We start from the raw sequence: 25,178 nt of genomic DNA on the forward strand, positions 1-25,178 counted from the left end.
GTGCGTTGTTGGTGGTGGTCATGGTTTCGGATATTTGTTTGCAAAGAAAAAGCGATCGTGATTTTGTTAAGAAACTTTTAGTTCAACAATTGATGACTCGCGAATGCGGAATAGACGCCACGAAAGGTCCTCGATTGCCATGCAGATTCATCGCAACGTCCTGGGGTGATGGGGAATGTAGTTACAGCGCATCGTGAACGGCTTGCACTAGCACGTTCATGCTTTCGATCGGTGTTTGCGGTGTGATACCATGGCCAAGGTTGGCAATGTAGCGATGTTTCCCGAACTTTCGCACCATGGTCAACACGAGCTCGCGAAGCTCCTCAGGCGATTTGTACATATCCTGAGGGTCCAGATTGCCCTGCAGAGTCACATTCGGACCGGCGCGTTTCCGTGCCTCCTCGGGGTCGATGCTGTAGTCCACACCAAGTACTTCGTATCCGGTCTGCGCTTGCTCTGTCAGCGAGTGCATGCCACCTTTTGCGAAGAGAACCATGGGCACTGCCGGTACATTCTCATCGGCCAGTTTGCGCAATAAATCCGTCCGGATGCGCTGCAGACATGGCAACGAAACGGATAGGAACTGTTCCTTGGACAGGTGGTCCGCACTCGACTCGAAGACCTGCAGCATCTGTGCGCCGGCTTTCACCTGCATCGCCAGGTAGTCCACCACCTGATCGGTAAGAATGTCCAGCAGTTTCTGGCTCGCTTCAGGATGATCCGTGAGCCAGGCTTTTGCCTTGGACATGGTCTTACTTCCGCCACCCTCGATCATGTATCCCATCAGTGTCCATGGAGCTCCGGTGAAGCCGAAGAGGGGTACCTTTCCGTCGAGCATTCGCCGCATCATCGTAATTGCTTCGCCAACGTACTTTAGCCGCTCGATCAATCCGGTTTGGTTTAGACGATCGAGATCAGCAGGTCCCACGAGAGGCTCCGGCAGCACCGGCCCAACACCGGGCTTCATTTCAACCACGATACCGAGCGCTTGCGGTATGACCAGGATGTCGGAGAAGATGATCGAAGCATCGAGATCGAACCGTCGCAGTGGCTGCATCGTGACCTCACAGGCCAACTCGGGCGTACGGCAGACAGTGAAGAAGTCGTGCTTCGCCCGTACCTCCTGGAATTCTGGTAGGTAGCGTCCGGCTTGTCGCATTACCCAAACCGGAACCCGGTCTACGGGTTCTCCTCGGGCTGCTCGGAGCAGATTGTCGTTCTTGAGTGGCGGAAAGTCCTGGAAGAAAACTCGAATCATTAGAATTCGATGGCAACGATCAGAGTGCTCCTTGCCTGCATGTTAGAGGATGCCCGCAAGCTCACAAAGCAAAGCAGGCAGATCAAAAAACAGCCCAGCAGCAGCCTCTTTGACCAACAAAAATGTATTCGCACCTTTTCCATGTTTGTCCTATCGGTAGACTAATAGAGCTGGTCAGTGAATGATGAAATGGCCCCGCGGAGACTGTGAATTGCGTGCGAGAGGTTATCAAGTTCGCAAAAGGGCAACCAAAGGTGAAAAACACGTAAATTCGGGCGGTGTGTTGCGACACCCGGCACAAAATACAACCAAAACAGATCAAGAAGAACAAAAAATCTCAAGAATCAAGAAGAAGTGTTTACGTCAACGTTGGCGACCAACTGGTACAAGGTGGTACCAAAGTGGCGCATTGCTATGAACTGTTGCCACTGAGTCGAGGAAAACAGCGGAGTGCACGTTCGTCTTCAAGCGTGTGCGGTATAAGAAGATTTCCAAGAAATTACGCATAATCTGTTGAGTTTGTAAGTTGATAAATCATCTCCATCAGATGCACTGCGATGTGACTAACTTCATAAGGTTCGCGTACGATTAGCAAACTGCTGTTTCTCCTACTAATGTGCTATTTTATCAAACTAAAGTCCGGGAAAGCAGCGGTAATCACTAACGATCAGATTGAATGTTTCAGTTTCCAAAAGCGCCGCTAGTTTTCAGACGTATTTCAATCTTATAAACACTTTCCCACTTTTAACCGACCTTGTGTCCAGTTTTTATACTTTACTCGTGTTGAGGCATCGCAGGAGCTGTCAGGTACCTGTCAGATAAAAATATTTTTTCGGAAAACCCGCACTCCACGAAAATCCGAATTTTCCGAGTGTTTTTGGTGAAAAACAAGATGCAGGCTGCTCGCCCCCTGTCCAACTTGGTCGCCCGCAACGGTAACGTATTCCAGCCGAAATCCACACCTCAGCCATCACCGCAGAATGACCGTTCAACTTGCTTTTTCTTACCGACTTTCGTTATATAACCTCCGGCGATGGAAAACTGCATCTTTTGCCTCGATGCAAATAGCGGGTGCCCTCTCTCGCGCTTATCATGGACCGAGCAACTTCCGAGTTTACACCATGAACGACATGCCCGTCCCGGAGGGCGATTTCTTCGAGGAACACCGCCGCAAAAACCGGGTGTACAACACCGTGCTCGCGGCCGGAATCGTGATCTTCGGAATTACGTTCACCGTGGTAAGATGCAACCCCGATTGAGAGTCTAAGCAACCAGCGGCTAATCGACATCGGTTTGATCTTTCCAGGCCAAGGAAAGTGGACTCATCTTCTTCAACTACAACCCGCCGAAGAGCCTCGATTAAATCGGTTGCCGGCGAATGTATCCTTAGGGAAATGGAGAAATAAAGAGACACGATTTAGACAGTATTAGCAATCGTTTGGGTTTCCATCCTCCGTCGCAAAATTGGCTCGGTCGCTTTTCATGAATTTCCACTTTTTTTTCACTTTCGAACCTGCCCGTGTGATGACAGCTCATGACGTCACGACCAGAACGCCACAACAGAACAACAAACGAAGAGTGGCGGAGCGATTTTCGTGATTTTTGTGAAGTAGAGATGGCTGCAGGGATAAAATACATATTCCAGAAGGACATTTTCGATGCGCTCGATGAGCGCATCATATCGGTGTGCAACGTGAGCAAGCTGTTGAAGAAGAAAAAGACATCCTATCTGTGCATCGTCCAGACTTCCAAACCCAGCATCGTCGTCAGCGTTTGCCAGATTAAGCAGCACGATAAGGGCGTTTACAAGAAAAAACGAAGCTGGTCGTTGGAAGAGGTAAAGTGCGTGGATGGGCGGAACGATGCTCCGGACACGCACGAGTTCGATATCGTTCTGGACAAACCGTACCGCTGGTTTGCCACCAATCTGCACGAACGCCAGAACTTTATCTCCGTACTGTGGAAGCAGATCCACAAACACTGCCCCGCAGGCCAACGGGCAGAATTCAGGAATGTACCCAAGGCCTGGCTCTCGGAGAAATCGCCGGAGAAACAAGCCGCAAGCGGGAAGTACGCTCATCGCGACGGAAATGAAAGCATCAACGACGACGATCTGGATGGCCTGGAAAATGAGGACTTTCACGCGCTCACCGAAAAGGAGGAGCTCAATTTGAATAAACTCATTTCCGGATGCGACTACGCTATCAGCAACGCCGAACTGTTCATGGAAGACTTGAGTCACAACCTGCTGGAGCTGGATGGAGCGAACATTCAGAGTGTTCTGGCTTCGGAAAAGCAGGTGCAACTTTTGATGGAAAGAATTGAAGAGGCGATCAATGAGGCCGAAAAAGTGGAGCAACGTTTGGATAGCTACGATGAAATTCTTTGTCACGTACGGGACACGATGGAAAAGATGGGAGAAAAGAACCAGATGATCGAAATAGCGAATGGAAACAATGTACGGCTGCTGCAGGAGCTGGAAAAAGTGGTGTCCCAACTCGACCTTCCCCATGCCCACCAGCTCGCCCTTACTGACACGGATTTAACACCGAAAGGTCTTCCCGCAGCCATTGCCGCAGGGAAAGCCCTGCAAATGGCCATGAACAGTGACATAGATCCGGCACTCTTACGGCTAACGGCCGTACAGGATCAAAGGAAGCGGTTTGAAAAATGGAAAGCAAAGTTCTCCCAAACCATCAGTCGCCACCTCAACAATCTGTTCATTCACCTAGGGAATCTGGGTGATTCGCAGGATTCGAGCTCCAGCGAAATCGTCCTTCCCAAGCACCATCACGTCCACAAAGAACTGTCCGCCTTGATGGAACTGATGCACTGGATGAAGGCGATGGATCGCAAAGCGTACGACGCACTGATCAAATTATACACCACTTCGTCGCTGAACAAAGTATACGATCGTGAGATCCGCACATTTTTTGAGAACGCCAAGCAGGCACTGGCTGCGAAACGTTTCAATTCACGGGAGGACGTCAATAGCAGCCTCATGAGCAATAAGCTGAAGTTGGGTCCTCAGGCTAGCAAGCAGGCGGCCCAGCCTTATGGAATTTTGGGAGTCACAAAGGAGCTGTGGGCACCGGGGGCTGACCCGTCCGAGAGACAGCGGTTCGACTCGATCCTGGAAAAAGTGCTGGCCGAGCTGGAACCAGTCGCCTTGAGCGAGCAGCATTTTTGCATCGCCTTCTTTCAGCTGGATGTCATCAGTCCCACTGGGAAAAATACGCAAACCACTTTGGAAGCAGGTACTTTTACGGAAATTTCTGCAGCTGTGCCGCCAAAGGACGACCGAGAAATGCCGGGCCAAATTCCCCAGCGACGACTAGATCGGCAGATTAACGAAGAAGTTCGGAAAATGATGGGCGAACTGTTCAACAACCTCGAATCAGAGCTGAACAGCTTCATTTTGAGTTTCGAAAAACTGGATAGCTAGTAAGTCATGCACATTCGTGGGTCCATCGACTACTCCTACACTAATTGGTTTTCTCTTCCATCCATTCCAGCTACTCTCTCTATGTCCTGGTACGCCTTACGCAACACGTCATGTCTGCACAGGATGCACAGTCCTTTTTGAGCATGACCTTCGCATCAGCACTAGTGCATGTGAAGCGTAGCTTCGACAAATTCATGCAGGTGCAGTTGCAATCTGTGGACGAGGCCAAAGTTCCAAAGCGTTCGAAATGTGGCCTACTACCATACGTAGAAAACTTTGAAGAGTTTGCAGTGACCGCAGAAAGCATATTTAAGAAAACTGAGCGTCGAAACGATCTTGATAAGTGGTACATTAAACTGGTTGAAGCTATCTTTGAGCGCATACCTGCCCACGCAGTGGAGCATCCCAAAACACCGCATCAAGTGATTAAAATGGAAAATTATCATCGCATGCACTCGACACTATCACAATTGAAGGTTCAAGTATTAGAAGGGCTACGCAAGGAAGCCAAAACGCGTTACAACGATGCACAAAAGGCGTATGTTACGAAATATTTTGGGCGTCCTTTAGAGAAATTGAACGTAAGTATCTTTGAATGCTGTCCTTTTTGTCCTGTCCTGCTTGATCTAATATCCTGTTTTTTTAGCAATTCTTCGAAGGAGTTCAAGTGCGTGTTCAACAAGGCGTAAAGGATACCGAAATAAGCTACCAAATGGCGTACTCCAAACAAGAACTACGCAAAGTAATTAGCTTGTATCCGGCGCGAGAAGTTAAAAAAGGGCTAGAGCAATTATACCGAAAGGTGGAAAAACACCTTTGCGAAGAAGAAAATCTACTGCAAGTGGTGTGGCGCGCAATGCAGCAAGAATTCATAACCCAGTATAACTCATTGGAACAGTGGATTCAGCGATGCTATGCCGGATCAATGATTACCCTCGAGTTTACGATTAACGATATATTGGACTTCTTTTCGGAAATTGCACAGTCGCATTGAGTTTGTTAACCCTGGCCTTACTCTCGTTATCAAATATATTCAATAAACCGGCCCATCGTCGAGATTATCATCCTCTTCGTTGTAGGCTTCACCATTATCGAAATAGTTGTTTCCGTAATCATTATCATCGTCCATCTCCTCGTCAGCCATTTCCTCTTCCAAGTCATCCTCATTCTCGTCATCTGTTTCACTTTTCTCCTTCTTGACGCCATCTGCCTTCGCGGCAGTACTCTCTTTCTGCTCGAGAGCCTGTAATTTAGCGTCAATATCTTCCGCCGTGCGTGGTCGCTTCGGTTTCGATGCCGCGCTATTAATCTGCTTTGCTCGCTTGAAATTGGGCATCAGCTCCGCGGGCATGCAACTCCAGAGGAAATCCCCGTCACGCTTCGCTTTGGGATCATTCTCTATTACGTTCTGGAAGGGAAATGCCTATTTGCAGTATACTGCCTTACGACCGAATCTATTTAACGAATCTTACGATAACTTTGTCCGAGTAGCGCTGAACGGACAGCTTCGAGCATTTTTTAGTGGTGAAATAGGCGGATTCGCGCAAATAGGAAATGAAATCTTCCTTCCAGAGGATTTTGTAGTTTCTGTCGACACTAGACTGGAAAAGGCATCGAGTGCAATCAGCACATTAAATCGGGTTCATCAAAACGAAACCCCACCTTACCTCCAGGGCCACCGGTTTCGAGAGCAGCGCCGGAAAAACGGGCGGCGGAGCTGCCGAAGTTACGGCCTGGATTTCCTTGCTGGTCACCCCCAAAGATTGTAACTGTTCTTGTGTGAGCGTTCCACTGGCCTTTCCTCGTCCTCTTCCACCCATTGCAACCAACTTGAATTTGTTCTTATCACTTTTCTGTTGGATCACCGTTCATCATTTTCCACGCGGATATTCCGTTTGTTTGTTTACAATTTTTTCCGTTTAAGCGACGGCTACACGAAATCGCGTTTTAATAAACCGACCCTTTGTCACCCTGTTATATACAGATTCAACGTTGCCGTTAAAAATTCTTTTATTCTGTCTCTGAATTGTTTCTGTTTTATCAAAGATACACTGTATGAGTACTGAAAAAGATAATAGAGATCTGGTTTTTCAGAAGCTAAGGTGCCAAGCCAACGAAGATACGATTTGGATTTGATGGGATGGAACCGTGCGTATCTCAACGTAAAGCCACACGTGATAAGAACCATGAACGAGTTTGCAAGAATCGTCGTTGTCCCATTTTGATCCCCGAAACGACAAAATTAAATCAAAGTACGTCCTAGAGCTATGCACTAACAAACAAAAAATAGTATCAAGACGTTCGAAAATTCCGTAGGGGGTTGAACTTTAAATCACCACTTTTCTAAAAAGAAAAAGGATGCTGTAGATCTTCATCAAATTCGTCCTATTTTTATCATGCACCGTTAGCTTTAATATGATGATTCCATGATGACAAAAGCACCGCCGGAAATGCCACTTGATTACGCGAAACGAAACTGATTGAGAAAGACGCGGTTCCGTTTCGGTTCTTTAAACAATATGCTCGGTATGAATTTGTTCGGTTTCGCTGGCCTATCACAGAAAGGCTTTAAGGTTTTTATCTGATGTAATCCGAAACGCTAGCGCGCTAAATGAGGTTTTCGTTTCTCTTCCCTTGATAGGGGTTGCAAGCTACCCCAGTGGAGAACCTGAATAGCTGGATTACTAAGAGCTAGCTAATTTTCATATTAGTGCAAAAAGTATCTTTAGTCAAATTGCTATTCTTCAAAATACAGGCTCAATGCTTACACCATCTACTAACGTTAAGATTTGTGTGTGAAATTGGATGCTCACAATTAAGTGCAGCTTAACTCCTTAATGCTAGATTATGTTTTCTTTTGGCACTCTTCAGCACACCCAAATCAACTCAATCAGGCGGCCGGAAGATCAAAAGGTAAGATAAATGCTCTGCTCAAGCTAATCTCTGTGCACTTGAATATGTTCCCTATCCCCCTTTCTCCTACTTCCGTAAATAATTGTAGCTAAGGACCAGGTTGGTTGCAGTAAATCCTTCTTCCACAAGTTTATTATGCAGTTACAAAAGTTTTTTTATAGTTTAAGAGCAACCACCGGCCATCTATACCTACATGGGCAGTTCAGATTGTCTGCTCGGAGTAGCCCTTTGATTTATTTTATTTGCAGTGTTGGCACAGATACGACACCCCCACTATAGCTTTAAAGGGTTTTAACGCCTATGCCAACAAATGCGGAGACATGAACATACTGGCCATTCATCAACAGACAACCAATTGAACCTTGCACATTCTTTTATCAAGAGACTCCCCATCCATTCTTCAGTGTGTTGCTCTTAGAAAGGATAGTCTGAAGAGTGTTCGTCTTATTGACGCTTGATACAGCACCTGTTGAGATGAACAGCATCTCTTTGCTTTGCTTAAAAGGTCCCTTTTATCCTCCACAAAGCTGTTCAAATTGTTTCAGCTGTATTCTGCGACACAACAAATTAAAGCTATGTAAGGGAATGTTTCTTTTCCTTTAAAAATAATTTGAATAGTGAATATTATCATTTAAACAGACATTTCCTGTTGGTCATAGGCAGAAAGTATGCAAATTGTTGGAAAAAGTCCCAGTTCTAAAAAACCTTTATGACGTTGCTGGAAAAGTTTCTCTGTGCGATTTTGGTGTTCTTCGAAGGGTCGTGAATTGTGACAATGGACTTTTTATGTTTATCTGCAACCTAAATTTTGCCCTTGACAGATTGAATTACCATTTCTAAACTTTGATTGACTCCAGTAAAACAATCTTTGCGAGCTCGTGCCCACCATTTCCAACAACACACTTTTTGTCTTCCTTATTCTCCTGCCACGTGCCAGATACACCAGCAATATTTTTATCCCTTTAGATTTAACATTCGACATGTTCGTCACAGCCTAGCCTCGAGGGAGCATTTTGGCATGTGGAAACCTGATTGGTGATTTATGTGCATAAATGCTTTAATTCCATTCCCCGTGAGCGGTATATGATTTGCATGTTTCTTTTGCAGGTTTGGCGTTTTTCTATGCCACTGGCTATGGGTATTAACAATTACAACTAAGAAATAATTGAACCTTGCGGCTACGGATGTAAGTGATAGCAAGAAATCAAATTTCTTTCGCATGGAACTGAACACGTTTTCATAGCATGTGCCGGAGGACAGATCCATGGTAAAGTCGAATCTTTTTTGTAATATTTATCATTCTATTGCTCTTAAGCTGCCTGGCCATGCAACAAGTATATTGATGGGATGGAGGCAGATACTCGTTAATATCCCGGAAATTTGTTGTCATTCCATTTCATCATTGATCCAGAACATATGGCGCCATCCTTTGGTCGATATGATTGTTGGTAATAAACCAAGCGTAACGAATTAATATTTTTTGACCTCCTTTCTGTGTTGTTTTCGAATACCTCTTTTCTAGTTTGATAGCATTATTCGAATAAGACGTCGTTGGAATTGCTAGAATACAATCTATTCACTGAATTGGTAGTACTTATTAAAGGGATCTTTTTTATAAATTACAATACAGTTTACATGCGATTTGCTTTACAAGATTCGACACAAATGCCTAATCCGCAACCTCTCGTCTTCGCAGTTCTTATGCGATGAGTGCAAAAAATCCTTTTTTTATCGGCTTTATCGTTCTTACGATACGAATGCTTCATGCAATCTACTTAAAACACTCGTTTTCCTATCGGTATTTAGCGTTCCGAAGATGCTTCCAGCTATTGTTTCATCGCTCTACTGCGCAACTGCGTTTCTCATGCCTGCTGCCGAAGAGCTCTCGGAGAAACAACCTGATCTGTGTCAGTAGTATACCGGTGACTACGCGAACCGACGCTGAACAGTGCAAACGTGTCCTGCTAATCAACACGATAAGCGAAAGTGTTTCGATAAAATCATCGATTTGGCTGTTTGTGATTAATTTCGATTGATACAAAAAGGAGTATACGCTTGATGTCGTCATCTCGTCATTCATTTATTTGAACAAACAAATGAAAATTATGATTCACTGTTTGCAAAATTCGTTTTTACCGATTTCAGTTTTCTTCTGAGTGTGGTGATCATACTATCAGTTTTCATTTTGTCTTGTGGTTGTGTGCTTCCTAGAATCAATTTTCCAAATTATTGTTCAGTGCTTCGGTAAATTTTTTCAGTTATTTTTTCTAACATTCAATGATTTATGAAAACAAAACGAGCTTATCTGTTCATTTATCTAGAATCTATATTGATCGCTTAAGTGCATGAGAGTGAATTAAAGTGCTTCAGAGCTACCTGCTACCGCTTATCAAAATATGTACATACTGATAACCTACGAACGCCATTGCTTTTGATCTAGGATTTATTTTACGTGGTAAGGACAGCTTTTCACTTGTTGCTACTGGCCCGGCCGCATCTAAATCGCCAAGGAGCAGCTCTAAATTGCGACACGGTCATTAAGTGAAACATAATTTGAAGTTAGTAGGCACAAGCGTATCCACATTTAATTCCACCAATCTGCAACATTATCCCGGGGGGCTAAATCCACCTTAATTACCTCCGGAAATCATATAGTGGTGATTTGATTAGCACCATAAGCATGGTTTCCATCTTGATTATTACAGAACACAAAACACACGGGCGGAAAACAATCTCTTAAAATGGCAATTTGAGTAAATGCAAAGGATCGAAACAGAGTAATTAAGGGGGTGGCCAGGGGAGGAGGGGAGTAGTTTAAAGCTGCCATATCGTTTAAAGCTAGTGTGGGTTAGAATAAGAATCATTACAGTGTCAATATAAATCTTTTGAACACCATCAATCCCACGGTCAGAGCAATCTGGAAATACTTCAAAGTAAATTCGCGTCACTCTCGTATAGATCATAGGTTATTTATAACATATGACCATGATATAGTTTAATTACTCATTACTGTAAAGGCACGGCGAATCTAGACAAACCACTGATTGGGTATTTTCATTTCTTCTTTTCGCTAGGAAGAGTGGTTTTACGAGTGTAATCGTTCGTTTTCTTCTGCATACTTTTTCCTTTAAAAATGATGTGAAAATGACAATTGATGAAATTTCACAACCGTCCAACAGTGATGAAGGTGCCAGCCAACTAGAGCCAACTATTCCACCGAGTTTTCCGTTCATGTCTTCAAGCAATCGCATGATCAACGATTCAACGGTTCTACAATACAAATTCTTCCAAATGGTTCAGCCCCAAACGTACGATAGCATTGAAAATAGCTCGTACATTCAAAGTAATGATGATCAAATCGGTAACGATAGCTCATATAACTACTACGATTGCGTTGCAACGGATGGCAATGTGTCGTATTTAAATGTTTCTTGCGAGACTATCCTTAGCTACAGCATCCCCCTCTATGGGTACTGCATTCCGGCCTTATTACTCATAACGTTAACGGCCAACTCGTTGATAGTGATAGTTTTGAGCAAACGGAGCATGGCCTCGCCAACCAATTTTGTGTTGATGGGTAAGTAAATTCGGACCATGGTCCAATCTGCTTGACGCAATAGCATTTAGCATACGCAACTCATGAATGGACAATATCTTTTTATCGTGTTTACAGCCATGGCGCTGTGTGATCTGTTTACAGTACTCTTTCCGGCCCCAGGACTTTTATACATGTACACATTTGGAAACCATTATAAACCGTTATCCCCTCCATTAGCTTGTTATATATGGAATGCATTAAATGAGGTAAGTACCGGAAAAACTCAACACAAGTCTCTTCTGAAAGTTAAAATTTACTATACTTTGCAATGGAGTTCGATATGTACCGAATGCCTACAAAAAATACCTTCAATAATGTAGAAGCTAAAGTAGTGGTAGGGGCGAGGCTGTCGACCTATTCCGAATATGATATCATAAACGATATGCACCATATTCCAGCGTCCATAATTCATGCCCAGCTCGCTCATGCCAATGAGTGATAATGAAATAGATTGCATCTGAGCATCGTGAATCATAAACATAGCGCACAGCAAACATCAATAAATACTTTATCACAGTGCTCCATTTTCATTCTATTCAGCTGATATTTCATTACGGTGGTCCAAATAGTGTGGATAATCTGTACCGCCGGGGAGTGAGCCATTAAATGGTAATAATAATTAACTTGTTTTTTAACAGAAAACATATTGTGCAGAATTGTGCGCTCATTCTTATACATGCGTGTTGTATTACCACACTGTATAACAGGAAAGTGAAGAAGTGAATTGTATTTTTTTGCATTTGCCCCATCACTCTTCTTGCTATGATTAATGAGCTACATGCGTGGCATATTTTGTTAGATGGAATCTCTCTTGAAGCATAGCTATCAGATCAAATTTTCCATTTCATTTTCAAAGCGAATGATTGGAGACGAAAACAATGTTAGTCACGCACAAGGTCAATCACCAGTCGCATCGTTTTTCCTGGCAGCATACACCCCGCTCTCCTTTTTCTTTGGAAAATCATGACATCGCAAACAGAACATGATCCATCGCTTATTGTAATCATGTTTTTGTTTAACCGTTCCTTTCAGATTCTTCCTGCAATGTGCCATACCGCATCAGTATGGTTAACTTTAGCCTTAGCCGTCCAAAGGTAACTCCACATTGGTTGTTTTTGAGTTTTTTTTTCTATTCAAATGTCTATGCTCCGTAATATCCGTAGATATATATACGTCTGCCATGCTCCAACGGCTCGAACCTGGTGCACGATCCCTAGAGTAAAAAGTGCAATTGCATACATCTGCATAGCTGCTTTCTTACACCAAAGTACGAGGTTTTTCGACAAGTAAGATAACTTTTTTTTACTCTATGATTAACGCACGATAACGAGAACGATTTTTTGCGGCAAGTAAAACAAACAGTTTCATAGGATTACGTAAGATTGTTAAGTGTAAAACAGTGTAAAGAGCCTTTTCTAATGGAAAAATTAGTATACAGTTTTTGGCAATCTTTTCTGCAACTAAGAGAAAACCAATTGAGGATAACATTTTTTTTGAAAAACTATACAGGTTTTTGTAATTCTTTATGGATTCGTTTTGAGATTTGCCTCAGGGCTGTGCATTAACCCCGCCTTTGCCTAGACAAGCATAATTGCACATTCCAACGATGTCGCGACTGCCTGGTTTTTTAAGCCCGTTGAATCTTGTTCGCTTATCATCGTGCGGCCAGATGATAAATTCTGCCCATTTACAAGCCTTTCCCTTTTGTTTCGCAAACGCACTGTACGTATTTTTTTTCTATCTTGTATAGCGTTTAGTTACTAGGCATGGGTTAAGCGGAATGTTTGGCCACCATAGGAGGTTGGAAAGGAGTAGACCCATCATGCTTGAAATGCTGCGTATGAAAATAGTGTTGAATATTTATTTTCTGCTTCATAGGGACCATTGTATTCCATATTTGCATAGTTAATTCGAACTGCATCGGAAAAGCATGACCGAATTTAAAAAAAAAGTAGAATATATGAGGTCTTACATAAAGCATGATGCTATGTAAACTGAACGTTTAATTAAAGTTCTCTAAATCGTTGCTCTATTGCAGATCGTATTCGCTCATAACGATAGAGTGGAACGGAAACATCGTTGATGTTTGTCACATCGAAACAGCGGAGTGGGTGCATGAATACATAAGTGAAGACTTCTATTATACATTTTATTTTTCTTTCCGGATATTATTCGTCCATCTGGCACCTTGTGCAAGTCTAGTAGGGTTGAATGTGCTTCTTTTTAGAGCTATGAAACAGGCCCAGAGGACACGCGACCGGCTCTTTAAGGATAACAAAAAAAGGGAGAGTAAACGTTTGCGTGACTCAAATTGTACCACGCTGATGCTTATAGTCGTGGTCACTGTGTTTCTGATTGTAGAAATACCCCTCGGAGTTATAACGGCGCTGCACATCTTGTCTTCGTTGATCTATGAATTTCTGGATTACTATATTGCGAACCTATTCATACTATTTGCCAATTTCTTTCTGATAGTGAGCTATCCAATCAATTTTGCCATTTACTGCGGAATGTCCCGACAGTTTCGAGAGACATTTAAAGAAATATTCATCAAATCAGGCAAACAAATCGGTTCAAAGAAAGAGTGTGGTTCTTCCAAGTATTCATTCGTCAATCAAAGAACATTTACAAACGAGACAGTTCTATAACGATGTAACAATAAACAAGTATCCTTATTTGTCCACCAATTGTAGCAATAAAATCTTTTTGAAATAAAATAGTTTCCTATTTACCTGCATTATGTGTTTCCTCCGTTCGCAGCATACGTTGACCATTTGCAGTAACTATTCATTCTGCCTGCTGAAGAATGTCATCGTCAGGGAATAACACGCTGGAGCCTGTTGGGTCTACGGATGGGATGCTTTTTTTTGTTTGATTTTTTGAAACGTCTTGTTTTATTGCCCATTTCCTTTTTGCAACTTCGGCATCATCACTCACTTTGCCGATCATGCCGATATTTGGCATGTATTTGCAAACGGCGTTGACAGTAAAACAACAATTCTTCAGGCAGTTTTGTTAAATTGATCATTTAAAAATGCAAGGTAGAGAACAGTGATATTTCAAGGGCTTGCTAGTTTGCTGCTGGAATAGCTCACACAATGAATGGTTCGTCATTTTCCGAATGTGACGGTAAAGTATTACAAAAACTAACAGGCAGGTAGATGGTTGATCAATTCTGTCGCAGGGGGGTTTTATAGCCCCAGTCGGTGTGCTCGTTGCTGCTTAAAGATACTGTCTATGTTGGCAAACACATCGGATGCACCTTTGGCAGCATCAACGCGGAAGTGCAGTCCACGTAGTGCATAATAGTCAGCCAGCGGTTTGGTCTGGCGATGGTAGGCTTCCAGCCGTTTGACCAAAGCCTCCGCATTGTCATCACTGCGGCGCATCAATGGCTCTCCCGTAACGTCGTCCCGCATCGGTACCTTGGGGGGAGCAAATTCGTCGTGATATGATCGTCCACTAGCTTGATGGATAAGCCGTCCGGTAATGCGGCGCACGAGAAGACTGTCGTCTATGCCAAACTCTATGACCGCGTCCAAACCGGTGTTGCGCTTCTCGAGTAAATTGTCCAGCTTTTCCGCTTGCACAACCGTACGCGGAAATCCGTCCAACAGGAATCCGTTCCGACAGTCCGGCTTATCCAGATTGGAATCGATCATATCGACCACCAATTCATCCGAGACCAGTTTTCCTTCGTCCATGACCTTTTTCAGCTGAGCTCCAAGCTTAGAACCCGAAGCTATTTCTGCGCGTAGCATGTCTCCCGTCGACAGGTGACAAACGCAATACTTTTCCTTTAGCAGAGGTGCCTAGAAGATAGAGGCGAAGGTTAGAAGATTATTGTTTTAGGGTGTTATCATCGGGCTCTTGGTTAATTTTAGAATTATGCGCGCATCGCCACACAACCGAGACGATTGTTTTGATGGTCTCCGCACGACCGGCAATCCTCGTTTTCCTTTTGCGCGCAGGATCCCGGATCAGCGGGTGTCTAGCGGAGGCTTCGTTTTTACGATGGATTTTGAAGGATTAACACTTTATCAGGCAACTAATCCACCGCAACGCGGCAAATTATGTAACCTTTTATTCCCCTCGATGGAGTTTCGTCCAGCGGCTCACCTGCGTCCCTTTTCCGGATCCCGGTGGCCCGAGAAGGATTGCATTTATGCCGGTAGAATCGGAGGATGCAGGATGCTCCTTTAATGCCGTTGTCGGTGCCATTTTAACCTACACGTAACTTTTTCACTTTCTCGTTCACCAACAACCAGTCTTTCCACAAAATTTGGCAAAACAACATGCGCGTGTCGCGTAACGCGTAACGCATAACGTGGATTTCACGGTGACAGTTGGCAACCCCGTTGACACAGAACATTTTCTCCTGTTAAGGCTCAACAGGAGCGCGCGCCATACAAATTCTCCCCTGTTAAGCCGGCGATACATGAAGCGTAAACTTTTTGGCATTACATTTTGAGTTTACGCTAGAGTTTACGCTTCATGTATCGCCGGCTTAACAGGGAAGAATTTGTATGGCGCGCGCTCCTGTTAAGCCGGCGATACATGAAGCGTAAACTCAAGCGTAAATATAAAATTAATTTACACTTGAACATGTTTACATGACCGGGTTGAGACGCGTAATCCGAATTACACTGAACTTTTATCGACTTTTGTGAGAAAAATATAATACTTTTTCCGAATAAAAAGATTAAAAACGCTAGTAATGAACACTCACTATTAATGCAAACCACAAACAGGAAATATAGTGAGGCAAATCGCTTGCAAACAGCGTTTACGCTAGGATTTATGCTCCATGGACCTATAATCTTTTTTACACCGTGTAAACGGCAAATGTAAACTTTTTGGCATTACATTCTGAGTTTACACGAGAGTTTACGCTTCATGTATCGCCGGCTTTAAGCCTTAACAGGAGCCTTAACAGGAAAAAATGTTCTGTGTCAACGGGGAAATCACCGTGTGTTCGTTGTTTTGGTGCGCGGTTTGAGGTTAAAAACACGAGCTCCGGGACCGCCTGTTTTAAGGTCCTTTGGCCGATTTACCACAAAAATGGATATGAAAAGCGGTAAGTGGACGGTTCCTGTTGTAAAGATGTGAAAACTAACGATCCTTCTTTCAGAAATACTGAAGCGGCTGTCCGATCCGGAGCGCGGATTCGCCGAAAATCTGACCTACGGTGTGAAGTTGTGGAAATCCGCCAACTTCTACTACATGTCCAAGTACGACGTTATTTTCGAGTTTTTCCTCGATGGATTGGCTCCGTTTTATCGGGAAGTAAGCGCACTAGACGAGCAACTGTTTAACGAGCGTTGGCAAATCGTCAACAACTTCCTGGCTCTGGCCTGCCCTTCGAACGCGCTCCCGGCTTCGATCGTGGAACGGGTGCACACTATTTTGCGGTCACTTACAGAGCAGACACCGGACCGTCGAGAACAGCTGCTGGAGAGCACACTGACCGTGTCGTTCGATGGAAAGTTTAAGAACTTTTACAAATTCGATTTCGTCTCGTACGGGAAGGCACTTCGCGTAGCCCTGAAGTATTACAAAAAGTGCCTCAAGCAGCCTAGACCGAAGGAGGAGGAAGAGAAGCTGATTGACCGTATTTTTAGTGACCTGAAAATCTACATCAAGTCCGCCTCGGACGATCCAAGCTGGGCCGAAGCGTTCGGCTTTATCCTAACGCCCCTCTCGGAGGTGGTGCTGTTGCTGCAAATGCGTGGCATCGATCGGCACGAGGAATTGATGGAGTGCTTCAAGCAGGTTTACTTTGGCGAGGACAAAGCATCGAACTACCACCGAGTGGTCGATCAGACGAAGAAACATCTCTTCATGGGCTGCTTCGATATGAACGAGTTGCCCCTGCACGTAATCGCGCTGCTGATCGAAGGATATCTACGAGCTTATCGAGAGATGAAGCTTGAGGTGCTGCTGTTTCTAAAGTACTTTCTCCTGCACGTCTTTGTCGATGAGAGCCGTTCGATTCTGAAGAACACGCAGCAGATATTCGCCGTAACCAAGTATGTGTTTGCGTTGCTGCGCAAGTACTTCATCAAGGTTGATCAGCAGCTAGTGATGGACTTTAATTTCACGGAACTGTTCACACACAAGCTGAAGGAGTTTATCGATATCTGTGCGGTGTCTGATGGACTGCTCAAGGATCTGTTCAGTTTGATCTGCACAATCAACGACTACAATCCGCTCATACTCGAACAGACGATCGTCGGTATCATACTGAAGACAATGTTTCTGCGGAAGGACCCAGAAACGTTGCATCACTATCAGTGCATGTTGATTTCCACGATGAAGATGTACATGAAGCTGAACAAAAATGAAAACTTCCGCGCAGAGTTGTTCATGAGCCTGTCGGATCATCTGGAGGTGAACGATCTGAACGCGATCATTCGTGAGCTAAGAGGGAAGGGTAACGGGAAGCGAAAGAGCAAGCTTGGAATCAACGACGTTGATACACCCACGAAGAAGAGAAAGCTGTTGAATGGATCATCGGAAACCGTGTTCTCGGAGGATGATAAAATGTTTCTCGATCATCTTCTCGCCTCCGGGAAGGGTTCAGGCGAAGAGAGCAAGCCTGTCGCCCGGGTTCAGTTGCAAAATCTGTGTCCCACATTGGCATTTGCATGGCCGGATGTAGACGGTCGGTTGAGTGAAGCGATGATGGAATATATCAAAACGTTGTTAACTGCACGCAGCTTTGATTATTGGGATGCGATGATAGCAATGCTGAATGAAGCGCTTGAAACACCCTTGGACGAGCATACGGAGAGCACCATCTTTCAGTTCGAACTGACCATGTGCTGGCTGTGTTACTATTTTGCTGGCAATACACTGATCGAACATTCGAATCTGTTCTGGGACAAGCTGACGAAGCATTTTGAGGAGTTCGATGCAACACTGACGAGCGTTGCCCGCATCTTGCTGCTTGGCGAGGAGAAAGGTGATGCTAGGTTCTACGCTGCCTTCTTGAAGATGGCCTATTTCTATGCCAACTATCGCCTCATGGTAAGCTACTATCGACCGGATTCGATCGAGACGGAAGGCAACCAGCACGCTCATTCCTACCTAACGGATATCGAGTGGCAAACGATTGAAGAACGGCTTGCGACGAAAGATAAACCACTTATGAATCGTATTCTCCTTCAAAAACTTCGCGAAAGTGAGCTTACGGGTAACGGAGCGTTTGCTACGTCATCCGACGATCGTCAAGCGCTGATCGATCGAGTAGTAAACGATCAACCAGGTGAACATCTACGCTGGGTACTCCTCGATCGTTCGACAAACGTTTGGTTTTTGACGCTTCTCTCGCGAGAGCAGCAGGCTAGCGTGGCCGATCATTTGCTGGACCGTGCATACTGTCCGCTGGAGGGGATAAAGCAAATCCTGACAGGAATTACCACAAACCACGAGCTGATAGAGGTGCTTATGCTGACTGCATTCAAACGGATAACGGAGCATGTACTTGCCGGGAGTGAAAAAGCCATTTCTCGTAAAATACCGTTCGATGAATTGCTCGCCGGTACTGCAGAAGATGTAGTGCCTCGTTTAAGAAAGTTGCTGGAGCGATGCGCAAGTAAACGGTCCGAGGGAGTGGCGGTTGAACTAGCAGATATTGATGAGTTGGACCACCTGTTGGCGGTGCTCGATGAGATAAGGATAGATGAAGTTGAATCCGAACGAAAAGTGCTGCTCGTTGCCCTCCATATGCTGCTCTATGCCGATGTCAGTGCGTCAGGAAGCGAGCAACAGATAGTCCGCTTCCGCAATCAGCTTATGAGTAAGTGTACTCGTTGTTTTAATTATACTAAGCGGAACTAAGATTGATTTTCATTTTCCATTCACAGGACACATCAACTTAGGAACGGTGACAAACATATCAAGGTTTGCTAAGATTGAAACCTTGGTGAGCTTGTTCGGTCAATCACCGCTATTGGCGGTCATCATTCGTCAGCTGGCTATGAATCTTACGGAAGAGGCATTCGAAGAGTTCAAATCGCTTTTGGGGAGTTTTAAGCAATGCAACACCGAACGATTCGCGCTTTTGCTACTAATGTTTAATTTCCTTCAAAAGGTATATGTCCGGAGAGCGATAGTTGCCCTAATGATCAGTTCTAAATGGTTTTCATTGTATTTCGTTTTGTAGAACAATTCCAACAAACTCAAATTGGTCCCCGCCGATCAGCTAGGTGCACTTTTGGATGATTTTGTTGGCGTAGTTGATGAGTTTGTTCTACAGAAGCTACCGAAGCAACTCAGAAACACGGACGCCACGTGCTTCGATCACTGTCTCGAGGGATGCTCGCTGAGCATTCGCTACAAGGTGACCCGCAAGAAGGACCTCGACGAAAAGCTTCGTGAGCAGTTTATGATTTACATAGAGCAGGCCGTAAGTGTGCTAGTGTGGTCTTGGTGCGTAGCGATCAAAGCAAACCAGATAGATAATTGTATGGCATCTTTCAGCGCAAAGTGTCGAGCTCATCCTCCAGCAATCTGCTAACGACTTGCTTGCAGTACAAAGCATATTTGAAACTCGATGATACCCGCCTCAACGCGATACTCGAGAACCGGTGGCAAGCTTTCTTGAAGATGACACAGGAAGACACCTCCCCCAGCATGAGTTCGGGCCATGTCAAAGTGTTCAACGATGACGCCAAACCGTTGATCAACAGCGAAGGTCGACAGCAGGAGCAAGCGATTAAAACGTTTGTCGTGTCGTTCACCAACCATCTATCCGCGGGCGAGTACGCCAAAAAGCTGCAGCAGCTCGACTCGATTGCGTGCGATGTTAGCGGTACGGCCTCGTTACGGTCGGTGTTACGTGCTTACGCGATGCTGGCAAAGCAAGGCTTTAACGAATCCGTTGGAGACGAGACAAACCGTGCCTTCGTTCGCAGCTTCTCGGCAGTGGTCGCTCGCGATGTGTTGGGGCTTTGTGTGCAGAAAGCGTTCCTGCAAGACCCGGCACTGTTGGAAGAGATTCTGACCTGTTTTGCGTCCGTTATTGGCACCAGCTCGTTGATGCTGTTACCGCCAGTAATGGACAATGTGCTACAGTTTTTGAGTGCAATCAACATTCGCAAGTATCCGTTGGTGGAAGGTGAAGAGCAAAAGTTTTATAAACTGCACCGATTGATGAGCGAGGTTATGTACATGCTGCTTATCACTCGGCCAAACTACGTTGCCCACCGACTGCCACAGTATCTGCACGTGCTGCAAGCCCTGATCGGATCGATTATTTGTTACAAAGAGACCTTCCCTGCCACCCAGAGTTTGAACAGTTTCGAGGTGCTCTCGATCTCGGATCTGCTGTTGCCTATTGAAAAGTAAGTCCCCGAATGATCCATGAGGGAATCGGTATAGTAATGTACCTTTGCTTTACGTTTCAGAATAATGAACACTGCGGTGAAGAAGCTGGAAAAGGATCTGCGCATCCTTGCGCCGTACACACTGGCTCAAATCCTGCACACGATCATCCAAAGCAAACGGCCAACGACTCTGCAGGAACGTATCGCGCGGAAGGTGTACAACGTGTGCTTCGAGCTCATCGCCGTCTACGATTCACATTCGCCGTCCTACCTGCTGCGCACTATGGACGAAAGCAGTCGCCTACTGTACACCGATGTCGTGAAGCAGTACAAAAAGTATCGATCGATCAAGGGAATGGCTTGAGGATCGAAGCGATCGCTGAGGTTCCTGATGCACGTGAGTAATCCACACCATACTGCCTCCATGTCGTATCTGAAACGATATAAAACAAGTTCTGGAAGCACGATTGCACTGGTTTCTTTTTTTGTTTGAGAAATTCGTTCGTATTCCAGCGAGGGGAAGTTAGTTTGATTTATGATTTATTACTTTTATCAAATAGAATAATGATGATTAGGTTGAAACATTTGGGCCTAGCACAGTGATCAAACTGGAACGCAAAATCTTTTCCACCTTAATCTAAACTCCTTGAACTAAATACTATCTAGTTGTATGCTTAATGGGTTTGATTTTGGTACTCGATTACTTTCCTTTTACCTAGAAAAATGTTTGCCTAAGAATTTGGACTAGACGGAAATCGGACTAGATTGGAATTTGGCTCATAATAACTGATTAAAATTCATTTACGTTCCCTTCCATACTCCACCGTAGTGGGGCATGGAAAAACACAGAAAACAGAACAAACAAACAAACCGACCATGCAGTTCTGGCGTCAATGCGATACGAGGGATTAAAAAGGACGAATATCTCTCTCCTATCTCGCTGTCTCTCTATCTATATTCCACCCCGTTTGTCGGTCTCTTATATGCTTTAATCTATTCTACCCTTAAATATGTCCACTACCATGTTTCTGTGTTTAATAACCTGAGCGAGGGAGTCTGGTGGCTCCCATTTTGTGGCTGAGGGAATGTTAACTTTCCCCGCGATAGGCGGATCCCGCCCGTTCTGACTGCTGATTTCTGGGCTTCTAGGATTTTTTACCTGGCGTTGTAGGTTGCACATTACTACTAACTTTGTACACGGCGGTGTTTTGGTATTTGTTTCTCTCTCTCTCTCTGAAGTATATCTTGGGTTTGCTTGCACCCCGGACGGTACAGCTCGCTCTGTAAGTCATTGTAGTGTTCTTTTCCGCCCCGTTGTGAAGAATTATGGACTCACAATGTGTGTGATGTTGTGTGCGCACGTGCAGCATTATCATTAATAGTTATGTTACCATCGTCTTTATCCTAAACCCCCGTTTTAAGCTAAGTGAGTGCCCACCCCAATCCCGGAGCATCCCAATCCGGTGCGCACCTCGATTGCACGAAACCAAATTTTGCGATTAATCTTTTTGTGGAAGCTTCGTCGCTTCATTTCTAGACACGAGTCATGATCTACGACATCATTTGCGACTGGCCGGGTGCCCCAGGCGGAAGGGAGTGATACTGTGGAGGTGGTTGCAGTTGTTGTTGCTGGGACAGTTGTAAGGATTGCTGTTGCGGTTGTGGTGGTGGTGGTTGTTGCTGAGTACTGCCATTGTTGCTCTGATTCTGGGCTCCACGGGCCGTGCTGGAAGTGGTCGCTCCGTCGGTGCCTTGCTGTTGACTCAGTTCTGCCTTCAGCCGGCGTGCTATGTGTGATCGGGTGTGCTTGCGGAGATGATCCTTTCGGTAGAATCCTAAAAATGGGAGAAGATAATCCATTAGAGCATGCTCTACGTGAATCCACACCTCTAGTGGTCACTTACCTTTACCACACTCTTGACAAATGTGTCTCTTCTCCCCCGAATGGATGACAAAGTGGAGCGTCAGCTGCTCTTTACGCTTGAACGCCTTAAGACAGATCGTGCAGGAGAATGGACGCTCCGGGTTGTGGCTTTGTTTGTGGCGCGTCAGATGGTCCTTCCGCTTGAGTGCCGCATTGCAAATGTCGCAGATGAAGCGCCGCTCTAGGTTGTGTCCGATCAGATGCTGCTCGAGCAGCTCACGCTCCGGGTACGCCATCTGGCACTCCGGGCACAGGAAAAGCAGACTACCGTCTAAGGCCGTACGCACCTGGATCTCTCCCGGTTTTGGCCGTGGTTTACGCTCCTTCGGAGGCTTCTTTTTCTTCTTTTTCTTCTTCTTATCCGCCGCTCCGGCAGCACCTGCTGCACCAGCGGCCGCTCCTGCCGTTGAAGAAGTGGCCGCCGCTGCCTGAACCTGCTGATGCCCGGAATGACCTGCTTGGCCGTGGCCTTGTCCACCCGCTTGATGATTCGGATGTTGATGGCCCAGGATGCTGGCGATGGTTTGGGATGCTGGCAGAATCATCCCGCTGGCACCACTACCGCCGCCACCAGCATGACTTCCGTTGGCGTTATGCCCTTGTGATTGCGACATATCCAGACTGGACAAAGGATTCTGTGCCTCCTTCTTGATGTTTTCGGCCGAGTACTTGAGGAAATGGTGCAGCGAGAGTGGCAGGGCACTGCCCGGAAGATGCGAAAGGTAATCCGCAACGGAAGCACCCGGTGCTAGCGATTGCCAACTGGCTGGATTCTGTAGCACTCGCTTACTGTCGGCCTGCTGCAGTAGCGCACTAATGTCCTGGCTCAACTCTTGGGCGCTCTGGCCATTGGTACCACCGGAACCGTTACCAATCGACGACTGCGGGTACATGTTACCTCCGCGCTGCTGCTGCTGCTGCTGCTGTTGCTGCTTGTGTTCCGCCACCGAGTCCGAGTGTTGGCTGTACGGATTGGAGTACTGTTGGCCGCTGGTGGTGGTTGGTATACCACCACCGGACGCTCCACCACCCGACGAAGAGTGTCCGTTATATTTCGCATTGGAGTTACTAGCCCCTCCAGCCCCGGTACCGCCGCCCCCGTTGGACTCCTGGTCACGGTGAAACTTGCCCAGAATGGGACCATGGCTCTGGTTGAAATGGGCCATGTTGACGTTCGAATTGATGGAATGGTATCGATTGCTGGAGTCGTGCGATGTCGTCGGTACACCCGACACGAGCCCTGAGCTGGCGAACTGATGGATTCCCGGTATCGTACCGGGAAAGTGGGTTCCGAAGGGTGAAAAGTTCATTTTTCAACCTCTCGCCCCTCTCGTACCTCTCGCTTCTCCACCAAGCCGGTGGACTGGGGTCACGTTCTCTGCAGATCGTGGAACATGAAACGAAAACGGGAAGGCGCCAAATCCGATTAGTTTGATAATTATTTTTGGCATTTGACCTACATATCTGGTTGAGCGTGGAAAGAACGAAAAAAAAGGTTGAGGCCCTCGGACACGTGCTGATCAAGTCAATCAGCCCGAGGAAGGAAACAGCAGAGGCACTTTTTGGTCTTGGGATTCTTGGAAAACCGTGCGGATCTTCCGTAAGAATCGTAGTAGGCAGCGGGGTGAGACGCAATGTTCATTCAAACTTTCAGCGTGATACAGTGTTGTGCGAACAATTTGGGACAGTTAAAGGGGGGATGTATTGTGGGAGAGGAGAGCGAAAATTCCGGAACGTTTGGTGATGTCCGTCAATGGTACATTTTCAATCAATTTTCTTTTATTCCGATGAACAAGCAACACGATAGAGCACTTCAGGTCGGTAAGGACTTTCACAGCTTTTGTAATATGAGTACTAGATTAGCCGTCATCTGGATGGATTTGTGGTTAGGACGTGAGAGTTTGATCGCAGTATCCATGGCCCAATGTGGAGCGTTCAAATGCGTCTCAATGTAAGAGTGGCACTCGTTAAGAACAGTCGAGTACCGAGGAGTGGAAAATTTGGGAAGAAAATTGAAAAGGCCCAGCGGCCGAGTGTCCAAAAGTAATTCAGCCCGTAAAGTCTTCTTAATCCTACCATTGTCCTCGGCAGTAAGACTTTCCGCTGAAGCGACTAGTGCTCTAGAGGTGGTGAGGAAAATTTTTGTTCAACAGTATCGTTTACAAACTGATTAATTCAGCAAAATCATAAATCATTCACACAATCATTGCCTTCCACTGTAGCGGAAAGCTGTAATCCTGCCGGGAAAACTCAGCTTTTCTTCGCGCAGAAAAGCAGAAAGCAGAAGAAGAAAATCTTCGTATTTGGGCCAAAACCCGTCCCGTGTCGAGGAGGAGCACTCTAGGCACTGATGAAAAAAGAAAACCCATGGAAAGGGCGGGGTGCGGCGGACGAAAAGGAGCCATCAGCAGGGAGTCAGCGGTTTGTTTATGCGTTGTTGGGGTTCCACAACAACACCCACCACCGCCTCCACCCCCGATGGTGCGTGTTCGGCGCGGAGTGCGTCCTTTTTTGCTACGCTTCTCGCAAGGAAGGAAGGAAAACGCTGCAGTGAAGAAGCAGCATCGGCGGCACCGTGTGCCACGCGACGTACGCTTTTCGTCGAATTTTCCGACGTGCGCGGTAGCTAGTGCGCGCGGCACCACCCCAGCAGCCCGGGTTCGGATGGATTTTCCTGCTGCGTAGTAGTAGTAGTAGTGGTGGTAGTAGTG

General features: G+C 45.7%; 8 protein-coding genes across 9 annotated transcripts; 4 read left to right on the forward strand and 4 right to left on the reverse strand.

Annotated features, from left to right (window-relative positions):
* Positions 1-58: 58 nt before the first annotated feature.
* Positions 59-1,577, reverse strand: LOC126579262 (uroporphyrinogen decarboxylase). 2 transcript variants are annotated; one of them, XM_050242696.1, is made up of 2 exons: positions 1,294-1,577; positions 59-1,237 (listed from the first exon to the last, which is right to left on the reverse strand). In XM_050242696.1, the coding sequence occupies exons 1-2, from the start codon at positions 1,399-1,401 to the stop codon at positions 182-184; spliced, it is 1,164 nt and encodes a 387-aa protein (XP_050098653.1). In that variant the 5' UTR covers positions 1,402-1,577; the 3' UTR covers positions 59-181. The 2 variants fall into 2 exon arrangements, with proteins under 2 accessions (XP_050098653.1, XP_050098654.1); XM_050242697.1 differs by having other exon boundaries at positions 1,393-1,575.
* A 448-nt stretch (positions 1,578-2,025) lies between these two features.
* Positions 2,026-2,685, forward strand: LOC126579271 (uncharacterized). Its single transcript, XM_050242707.1, has 3 exons — positions 2,026-2,193; positions 2,327-2,496; positions 2,565-2,685. The coding sequence occupies exons 1-3, from the start codon at positions 2,151-2,153 to the stop codon at positions 2,619-2,621; spliced, it is 270 nt and encodes an 89-aa protein (XP_050098664.1). The 5' UTR covers positions 2,026-2,150; the 3' UTR covers positions 2,622-2,685.
* A 125-nt stretch (positions 2,686-2,810) lies between these two features.
* On the forward strand, positions 2,811-5,800 carry LOC126579253 (exocyst complex component 1). Its single transcript, XM_050242675.1, has 3 exons — positions 2,811-4,702; positions 4,774-5,284; positions 5,350-5,800. The coding sequence occupies exons 1-3, from the start codon at positions 2,874-2,876 to the stop codon at positions 5,695-5,697; spliced, it is 2,688 nt and encodes an 895-aa protein (XP_050098632.1). The 5' UTR covers positions 2,811-2,873; the 3' UTR covers positions 5,698-5,800.
* Positions 5,715-6,590, reverse strand: LOC126579268 (DNA-directed RNA polymerase III subunit RPC7). The gene is made up of 3 exons (XM_050242704.1): positions 6,371-6,590; positions 6,176-6,304; positions 5,715-6,111 (listed from the first exon to the last, which is right to left on the reverse strand). The coding sequence occupies exons 1-3, from the start codon at positions 6,521-6,523 to the stop codon at positions 5,737-5,739; spliced, it is 657 nt and encodes a 218-aa protein (XP_050098661.1). The 5' UTR covers positions 6,524-6,590; the 3' UTR covers positions 5,715-5,736.
* Positions 6,591-10,715: 4,125 nt separating this feature from the next.
* Positions 10,716-14,280, forward strand: LOC126579260 (sex peptide receptor). Its single transcript, XM_050242692.1, has 5 exons — positions 10,716-11,193; positions 11,290-11,420; positions 12,247-12,308; positions 12,378-12,500; positions 13,253-14,280. Exons 1-5 carry the CDS (start codon positions 10,761-10,763, stop codon positions 13,860-13,862), a joined length of 1,359 nt encoding a protein of 452 aa, XP_050098649.1. The 5' UTR covers positions 10,716-10,760; the 3' UTR covers positions 13,863-14,280.
* Positions 14,060-15,528, reverse strand: LOC126579267 (adenylate kinase). The gene is made up of 2 exons (XM_050242703.1): positions 15,334-15,528; positions 14,060-15,026 (listed from the first exon to the last, which is right to left on the reverse strand). The coding sequence occupies exons 1-2, from the start codon at positions 15,433-15,435 to the stop codon at positions 14,406-14,408; spliced, it is 723 nt and encodes a 240-aa protein (XP_050098660.1). The 5' UTR covers positions 15,436-15,528; the 3' UTR covers positions 14,060-14,405.
* Positions 15,529-16,220: 692 nt separating this feature from the next.
* On the forward strand, positions 16,221-21,010 carry LOC126579252 (uncharacterized). Its single transcript, XM_050242674.1, has 6 exons — positions 16,221-16,291; positions 16,346-19,015; positions 19,083-19,309; positions 19,382-19,624; positions 19,699-20,561; positions 20,625-21,010. Exons 1-6 carry the CDS (start codon positions 16,276-16,278, stop codon positions 20,905-20,907), a joined length of 4,302 nt encoding a protein of 1,433 aa, XP_050098631.1. The 5' UTR covers positions 16,221-16,275; the 3' UTR covers positions 20,908-21,010.
* A 204-nt stretch (positions 21,011-21,214) lies between these two features.
* Positions 21,215-23,777, reverse strand: LOC126579258 (zinc finger protein 316-like). Its single transcript, XM_050242690.1, has 2 exons — positions 22,448-23,777; positions 21,215-22,378 (listed from the first exon to the last, which is right to left on the reverse strand). The coding sequence occupies exons 1-2, from the start codon at positions 23,775-23,777 to the stop codon at positions 22,095-22,097; spliced, it is 1,614 nt and encodes a 537-aa protein (XP_050098647.1). The 3' UTR covers positions 21,215-22,094.
* Positions 23,778-25,178: the final 1,401 nt, after the last annotated feature.

The sequence above is a fragment of the Anopheles aquasalis genome, chromosome 3 (assembly GCF_943734665.1).
Source record: "Anopheles aquasalis chromosome 3, idAnoAquaMG_Q_19, whole genome shotgun sequence".
Classification (NCBI taxonomy): domain Eukaryota; kingdom Metazoa; phylum Arthropoda; class Insecta; order Diptera; family Culicidae; genus Anopheles; species Anopheles aquasalis.